Source organism: Thunnus maccoyii, chromosome 2 (genome assembly GCF_910596095.1).
Source record: "Thunnus maccoyii chromosome 2, fThuMac1.1, whole genome shotgun sequence".
Classification (NCBI taxonomy): domain Eukaryota; kingdom Metazoa; phylum Chordata; class Actinopteri; order Scombriformes; family Scombridae; genus Thunnus; species Thunnus maccoyii.
In genome coordinates this window covers 32,235,289-32,243,736 of record NC_056534.1, presented here as the reverse complement: position 1 = coordinate 32,243,736, position 8,448 = coordinate 32,235,289, and the positions used below count along the sequence as shown (strand labels likewise).

The following is an 8,448-nucleotide window of genomic DNA, read 5'->3' as shown; positions in this document are numbered from 1 at the left end:
TGTTTGGTTGTGGTGTTTTATATTGAACATAGATCGAGCTAAAAGGAGACACACGAGGGACAGCACCTCAAAGCTTACTTGAAAGTATATGGTTGGAATAACACTGTACAGATTTTGAGTTCATTTTTATCCAGAGCTACAGTGGCAAAAATATCAAAATTGCCTCCTTTTTTTGGCACACAGCAGTTATTTTTTTCAGCATAAGAAATCAGCGTCCCACAAGCCAGTGGAAACATTCCTTTTAATTAGGGCCTGCTGGTGTTTGCCTGCCCTGCTCGTACATAATGGTCAGTTTGGGCTGCAGCAGGCTGCCATCACTCCTCCTGCTTCACTGTTTACACTGATGATCTCTTCACCATTTATCTATGATGCATGACCATGCTACGATATTTGCATCAAACATTTTCTCCAGTAGTTTGTCATTGAATAAGATTAAAATTAGAGTATATCCTGCAACTACTTGGGGAGAAACTGACTGTATGTGTGTGTGGACGTGCAGCATGAGAGCAGGCTGTGACTACAATAACTTTGTGCAGAAATCTTCACCGTTCTGTTGCATGTCCCCGAGGACTGACGGGATAAAAAGCTTTGGTGTGTGTCTCTGTGTGTTTGCACATGTGTGCACAGTATGTTTATGTTTATTATACCAGAGGAAGCCCTGCGTGTTTGTGTGTGTGCGCGTGTGCATCCACGTGCCGTCGCACACGTCTGTGTGACTCAGACTAATCCTTTTAGATCTCTCTCTCTCCCCCCCACCCCACCTCTATATTTACCTCACCCCTCTCTCTGAGATTAAGCCAGGTATTTTCTGCAAGAGCCACCGCAGATCAATAGCCACTTTTCTACAGTAGCACCTGCTGGGGTTTACTAGCACCAGGCTCGACTCAAACTATCGACTTTCTCAGTTCATTTCCTCAACGCTCCGTATCCTGGCTGTCAAATCACCTTGATGACAGGATGCAAAAGAATCATTATTATGCTCTGAGGGGTAAATAAATGACAGTAATTAGTAAGACTCCAACTAGCACCTATTGGCCATGATTGGGACGTCGAGGCAGGTTAGGAGGCCTCGCTTGATGCTGAAATAAAATCGCTCTTTGTTTCTTTCTTTGTTTCTTTTCACCACTTGACCTACATGTCAGCCCTCCCTCTGCAATCCAATTTGTCCTGTTTCTTCATCCTTCCTCCCTCCCTTCTTCTCTTTAAGTAATAAGATTGCTACTGTTGAGCTGGAGTTTTTAAGGCCCACACACACACACACACAGGCACAACCTCTGCCCCTGAATTACAGGACTGCCACACCTACAGCTATCTGTAATCTCCCGGGTAGACCACAGAGTGCAAGTTGAACATATCACAAAGAGAGGGGTGAAGAGCCAGTGAAAGGTGTTGGTAAAATAACAACTTCACAGGATTTAAAGGAAAAAAGTGAAGGAGGAACGGAGTAAGAGAGGAAAACAAATCAAGGAAAGAATACAATGGCTGGCAAGAGAAACTTGGAATATATTTGAGTCAAGGAGTTTCAAGGTGAGGTAAATTACTTTGGGTATATTCAGCTGCCACTACACATAGCAAGATTGATGGCCTATTAAATTAGCTACTAACAAAACAAGGCATTGTCGCTAGTATATATCAGGTGCAATCGATGAGCTTCAAATAGTGAACTGGATGGTTGTGAAATAACTTTTCCAAATGTAGGATTTAAGCTCTGACCTTTCTGAGTGTTACAGTAAATCCTCTTTTTTTTCCAGGTAAGGTCCAATGCTGTTCAATTTCAAACATATTTCTTCTACATCAGCCTTGGAAGTTTCAGTCCAGAGTTGTAGTCTCAAATAGATATGGCACAGCTCAAAGCCACAGAGCCAAATCTAATTTGTGAGGTTATCGGTGTCAATTCGCAGCCTGCAGCGTCTGCTGCAACAGTAAAATACAGGGTGGCCGAGACAGATAAAGCACATTTCTGAGCTGTTGAGCCTGAACTTTATTTCTATATCTGAAATGTATTTTTTATGTGGTTCTTTGTTCTGAGCCATAAGTCTGCTCTTGGAAAACATCATCTCATAAATGCCTTGTTCATCCTGATTCTGAAGGGCAGGCTGGGCTGCTAAGTAGTCTTTAGATATGGTTACTACAAAAACAAATGTAACCTATAGAGACTGTATGTCCTGTAGACAGCAACATAAATAAATTAACATCAATAAGACACTGAGCAGAATCAGTTAAAGGGAGAATCCACCCAAAACTGTTTCAATTGTTAAAATAAAGAGATCATTATATTCCTTTTTTTAAAAATCCGGTTGAGTGTTATTGCTACAGAAAGTGCAGACATGCATCAACACTTTTTCTTCCATCTAAATGATTAACAGCAAATTGTGGTCTCAGTTACTCACAGTCCTTTTCTAGACTTTTACAAAATTATATTAACACAATGTTTGCCTATAGTTTTTTTTCCAGAGCTTTCAGCAGCATCTCACAGTCTCCATCAGTGAATCACGTTGGGTCAGTTGTCATCACGTCACCAAAGACTCTACTTGGCAGTCAAGGGGTCACAGGATCAGTCTGAAGGGTCACAAGATAATTAAATGGATAAGAAAGAAAAGAATACAGTATATCTCTTAAATAAATAACACAAAATGATGTTTGTTTCTGACCTTCCTCTAATTAAAAACAGGAAACTTCAATAGTGACTGAACTCAAGTTGAATCTACCGCAGTTATGAAAGCTACTTTTGTTCTTAGAGAGATTTCTCTCCTGCACTGAAAATGAGTTTCATGTGAAGAGCGCCGTATGTAGGCTAAATATTAGAAGACGTACTGGACACCTACAGTATACTTGGTATATTGATTGCAGTTTGATTTTAAAAACACCAAATAATTATCATTAAACATATGTTTCTCCATTATTTATGACACAGTAAATGCATACATAAAAAGGCTCAGATATCAGATATCGATGTGTATCGTATTTCACTTTCTTTCTTTCTTCTTTGCTTGATTAATTTTCATTTAGGCATTGAAAAATAAGAACCAGTAGTCATGCATCATGTTACAATCAGAACATCATTCCTGTGATTTTAAAACTGTGATAGGCCGTACTACACTGCAGCAGCACTGTGTGTTTTCTCACTTTGGGAAAGCTGATTTCTTTTCTTAAATATATGTATAGATCACAGCTGCAACAGCTTCACACTTGTTCTCTTTGGGTTGCTCAAGGTCATTTTGGGAAATATAGGAAATCACTAATGACTAAAGTTGAACTCCTGGGGCTGCTCTGAAAATCTCAGATGATCTCTGGATGATATCGAACAGTGTTTCTGACTTTGTATCTGACTATGGATTTTCCTGTGGTGGTATACATCTTGAATGCAGGAAATGTACTGCTCTGGTCATAATAAGATAAGACATTAATATTGTAGCGTATGTGTGTAAACAAATCCATTTTTTAACATCTCTTCTCTCCACAGTGGGCTTTTAAACCCTTTCCTACTGCTGTCGTTTCATCATGGTGGACCTGTTCCTCAACCATGTCCTGGTGGAGAACAACTGGGACCAGGATGAGCTCAACACAGAGCGCGAGATTGTCGCGATCCTTGAAAACCGCATCTTGCTGCTGCTCTTTGCATCTGCTGAGAGTGAAAAGTGCCAGGAGTTTGCACCCGTTTTGAATGATTTTTTTAAGAGACTGAAAGATCCAGCTTATATCGAATACCCGAAACTGCTCACTCTCATCTACATCAGGTCTCAATCTTTCCTTCCCTTTATCTCTTTGATGCACACATGTGACTGTGTAACCCCACATTTACACTGTTTTATCATTCATAAGATTTCCATTTCCATCTCCTCTCTCCAGCTTGGACCAATCAGAGGAGCAGCAGGAAAGATTCCTCAAAGACATGCACAAAAAGGTTCTGTTTTTGGCCTTTGAGGATCCATACAGGAAGTAGGTGGATGGAGGAAGAGAGAGATAATACTCTTTTTTGTGTTATTCACAATATATATGTGTGTTTAACCTGTGTTAGTGTGTGTTTCTAAAGCTACATTAGGCTGTATGTCCTTTAAAGCACACTAATATCATGCATAGTCTAGCGAAATTATAACATTACTAATAGTTTATACATGAATCGAGTACAATGTCATACCTGTGTTGTTTCTCTGTTTTTCAGGGAACTTCAGGCCATGTTTAAGGTGAAGGACATACCAACAGTAGTGGTCCTTCGTCCTGACTGCTCTGTCCTCTCTCCAAATGCTGTGCAGGACATCTGTCGTTTCGGTACAGACTGTTTCCACAACTGGCAGGAGTCAGCAGAGCTGGTTGAGAGGACCTTCATGCTCAACGAGGAGTTCGACAACCTAAATATGCGTACTGCCACTGACCCCGTGAGGAGACTCAAGTACAGAACAGAGGACGACAAGAGGAAAAAGAGATGGTGGAAGTTATGGGGGAAGGGAAAAGCTGGAAATGAAGAGGTGGAAGAGAAAGAGGGAGCGTGGGATACAAAGAGAAAGGAGGGAGATAAAGGAACATGGAGGAGAAGATGAGGAAAAGGAATGAAAGGGGAATATATGTGTATATATATATATATATATATATAAAAGGCAAAACCTTGTTGATCTTGATAGTAATTGTCTTACATCACGTCTTCAAGTCCACCCTCTTAAATACTTTATTTGTGGTTACTGATACTACAGCCTCTTCACAGGCTCTTAAGGACATATTTTCTCTGCCTGCAATGGCAGGTACAGTAGAGTCTTAAAGAATGCTCACCGCACAGAGCTCCTTTGTTTTGTTGCTGTCAGTAAAGTGTAGAGGCATGTAGAAGCATAATAAAAAAGACAGGTTTGCTCCTGGCCTTCCTGCACAGAACACACAAAATTTTGAAAGGATTGACACAAAATTGAGTTGACTTATCTTTAAGAAAATGTTACTATGAATACTTCTACAACTGTTATTGTAATATTATACATTTTTGCTCAGCTATTATTATATAATAAGAATATTATTACTATGTTCAAAATATGATGCAGTCTTTTTAACTCTTACCAGCCTGTCAACGAATGACTGACTCATGTTTTTGCTGTCAGTTACTGTATATAAGTTTAAAAAAAAAAGTTACAGTAAATGTCACTGTTTTCAAATGTTGTGCACAGAAACATACAGTACATGCCTCAAAACAGTTTCACTGGATCAAATGATGTGTTTTACATGTAATGTGAAATGTGCCGCTTGTAGTAAACTCTCTACTGTAGCCTGCACCACATGGCGAGTGGATGGTAAAGAAGGTCAAACATCTGGAAGCTAGACACCTGCATATTATCCTGAGGGCTTGATGGAGATCAAAACAGAGCTGAAAGGAGAGTGAATATTGAGCTTACATCCATCAGGTGGCCAGAATTGAATGCTCTTGTTGCTCCATGTTTGCTAGATGTATGTGTATGTCTGCTTGCTCTGGAGTTTTTATGCCCCCAGGTGGCTCCAAAAAAAAAAAAAAAAAAAAAAAGAAGTAAAAAAGATTGCTACTTTAAAGAGATTTCAGGTGCTGGCACCTGCTCCTGTATGTATGAGGTTTGAAATGTACGTTATTTATTTTTTTTAGCATTACTTTGCTATTCTTACTTGAAGGTGTGTCACTTGTGGTACCTTTTATTTTGTTACTAAAGGGTTAAATTTAAGTTGTATTGATCTACAAAAACCAATAAATTCTCCTAACACAGACTGTGGCTGTACAGTATGTCATTGATGTGACTGCAGAGTGAATCAAACTATCACCAGACAGATATTCCCTGTGGTTCTGCTCCGCCTTTAGATATGGAATAATATAGGTCTCACTGTGGCATGTCTCTCAGCTCTTTATTCTCACACACACACATTATGCTCGCTCAGCTGCCGTGTGCTTGCACGCACAAAAACACTGTGAGCACTTCATGTCCCTTGTCCCTCTGTCACCTTGTCTCTCAATCCCTCCCTCTCAGACAGAGGAGAAGGAGGAGGAGGGGGGGGGGGGGAGTGCAGGCACACAAAGGAAAAGGGGAATGAGCAGCTTCTGCCATTAAGGTGAAGGAGACACAGTCAATGAGTGAATGTGATACAAACTGACAGGCTTGGAAGTGATTCAAGTGCAACTCAGGAAGAGTTGAAAAGAAAAAAAAAACATATTTGGAAAGCTGTTCTCTTTTTGGATTTGCTACCTCGAGTGGAGATAATATCCGTTAGAGGTAAGCGACTGTGAGGATTATCCAATTTAACCACAAGCGAGATGTGCTCATATGATTAATGGGAGGTGTAGAAGTATGACAGAGTGGAAACATACAGACTAATTAATTCATCTTAACCACACAGCAGACAACATAAATCTTTAAAAATGTCAAGACTTTCCCCCAAGTATTCTCATGTGTTTTTAATGGTTGTTTTCTCCTCACAACCTTCAAAACTATCAATATGTTGTGCATTTCTGATGTTCCTGTTAAACCAATGTACATAAATTAGTATTACTTCCTAATCCTCAGTCCTCTTCACTGTGACACTTCATCATGGCGGATCTGTTCGTTGACCGGGTTCTGGTGAAGAACAACAAGGACCAGGATGAGCTGGACACAGAACGTGAGATCACCATGCGCCTGCAGAACCGCATCCTGATGCTCTTCTTCGCCTCTGCTGCATGTGAGAGCTGCCAGCAGTTTGCGCCCATGCTCACCGACTTCTTCAAACGTCTGACAGATGAATTCTATGTGGATCGCGCAGCTCAGCTGGTTCTCCTGTACATTAGGTATAACAGACACACATTTATTCTCAAAACCTACACTTAATCCAGTCAACCATATGCTTACCCATGTCTCTTACCCCCATCAACCTTGTAGCCCTTGGTAATGATAAGGACCAGTAAAATCTCACGGTCCTCGTCCTTTCCTCACATCAACCCTGATATATTCTGACGATACTCAGACAGGGTGATTTTTTTTAGTCCTTCTTTTTCTCAGTCATTTCCTAGTTTTATAGGAACCAAATATCCTCATGAGGAAAGGAATAAACAAACTAACATGACACCTGGATTCATCTCATATCTCACAGCAAATTGATTTTCTTTTTTTTCTTTTATTTGTCAGTTTGGACCAATCAGAGGAAGAGCAAGAAAGCTTCCTCAAGGAGCTGCCAAAGAAGTGCCTGTTCCTGGCCTATGAGGACCCCTACAGGAGGTGTGTGGGACTGGCTAGCTAGTTGTATGCACAACCTGCTGGTGGGATGATTGTAATGTAAATATACCTAGCTGTATAAATCCATTAGCTCCATGCAAATGTGTGTGCCAGCGTGCGTGTGTCCACAGGGAGCTGGAGGCCATGTTTGACGTGGAGGAGCTGCCCACAGTGGTGGTCCTGCGTCCTGACTGCTCCATCCTCATCCCGAATGCAGTGGAGGAGATCCTCCGCCTCGGCCCAGACTGCTACCGCAACTGGCAGGAGGCAGCGGAGCTCATCGACAGGAACTTCATGATCAACGAGGACTTTGAGGAAAAGTCCATGCGCAGCTTCAGTGACCCTGTAAGAAGGCTGAAATACAAGGTGGAGGATGACAAGAAGAAAAAGAAGAAGAAAAAGCGCAGAGGGTGGGGTGAAGGTGGAGATGAGAATGCGGAGGAGGATGGAGGAGTGGATGGAAAAGACGAGAGGGGAGGGGGGTCACCATGATGATGATGAGAGCAGGAACAAGAGGACATGAGTGAGGGTTTCCCAAAAAGTTGCCATGATTAGTAATTAAAAGCTTTGTCACAGAGATTCTACACATGCTGTCAATACATCACAAACAAAACCCCTTTCAGGAAATACAGACATTTCTCATCCTGTTCATGAATGTCAAACTGATGCTACTGTGACTAGTTTTGCTTCTCTATTAAAAAAGCAATGGCTGTGGTCTCACTGTAAACATAGTCCCAGTTTAACTGGGTGTGGATATGCCAACAACCAATAAAAAGTAATGTAAAACACTATCTAAAGGAACACTAAATACTGCTAACCAATGCTGACCTCAGCTTAGAAATGGCTGCCTTTAAAGTCTTTGAATGCTGCCAAGTAGACAGTCAAGCCAAGGTTAGCTCTGAGCCAAGTCTTGCCATTACGGCTTGTTTTATTACACCCAGGAAATTACTCTAACCATTTCCCCATCTTCAACGACAGAGCTCAGCACTGCACTTTTTCTACATGATAATTTGTACCGTCCAATCAAAACACACCGTGCACATTGTGAAATCAATGAATTATTCAGCGCCATTAAAATAATTTTGTTAGTGACTGTTGTGCTTTGAGTGTTTATGAAGTCTCGCTCCACTTTATAGGCTACACATGAAGCAATCAGTGCTATTCAAAGTGAATCGAGTGAAATTATGGAGAAACTGGCTTTCTACATAATCAGTGATTTCCTTTGACTGTAACTCATCTTCTTTCACACTAAGGGTCGTGT

The 8,448-nt window shown here is 41.0% G+C and overlaps 2 protein-coding genes across 2 annotated transcripts; both read left to right on the top strand.

Annotated features, from left to right (window-relative positions):
* Positions 1–3,501: 3,501 nt before the first annotated feature.
* On the top strand, positions 3,502–4,538 carry LOC121883657 (nucleoredoxin-like protein 1). Its single transcript, XM_042392064.1, has 3 exons — positions 3,502–3,737; positions 3,850–3,939; positions 4,163–4,538. Exons 1-3 carry the CDS (start codon positions 3,502–3,504, stop codon positions 4,536–4,538), a joined length of 702 nt encoding a protein of 233 aa, XP_042247998.1.
* A 1,304-nt stretch (positions 4,539–5,842) lies between these two features.
* On the top strand, positions 5,843–7,679 carry LOC121905228 (nucleoredoxin-like protein 1). The gene is made up of 3 exons (XM_042423333.1): positions 5,843–6,763; positions 7,101–7,190; positions 7,319–7,679. Exons 1-3 carry the CDS (start codon positions 6,528–6,530, stop codon positions 7,677–7,679), a joined length of 687 nt encoding a protein of 228 aa, XP_042279267.1. The 5' UTR covers positions 5,843–6,527.
* The last annotated feature ends 769 nt before the right edge of the window (positions 7,680–8,448 follow it).

Bases quoted from the DNA above. Each gene is read 5' to 3' on its own strand.
- LOC121883657 (XM_042392064.1), top strand. From the start codon at position 3,502: ATGGTGGACCTGTTCCTCAACCATGTCCTGGTGGAGAACAACTGGGAC. The intron at 3,738-3,849 runs GTCTCAATCTTT...TCCTCTCTCCAG, and splicing joins CTCACTCTCATCTACATCAG to CTTGGACCAATCAGAGGAGC. The intron at 3,940-4,162 runs GTAGGTGGATGG...TCTGTTTTTCAG, and splicing joins TTTGAGGATCCATACAGGAA to GGAACTTCAGGCCATGTTTA.
- LOC121905228 (XM_042423333.1), top strand. From the start codon at position 6,528: ATGGCGGATCTGTTCGTTGACCGGGTTCTGGTGAAGAACAACAAGGAC. The intron at 6,764-7,100 runs GTATAACAGACA...TTTATTTGTCAG, and splicing joins CTGGTTCTCCTGTACATTAG to TTTGGACCAATCAGAGGAAG. The intron at 7,191-7,318 runs GTGTGTGGGACT...GTGTGTCCACAG, and splicing joins TATGAGGACCCCTACAGGAG to GGAGCTGGAGGCCATGTTTG.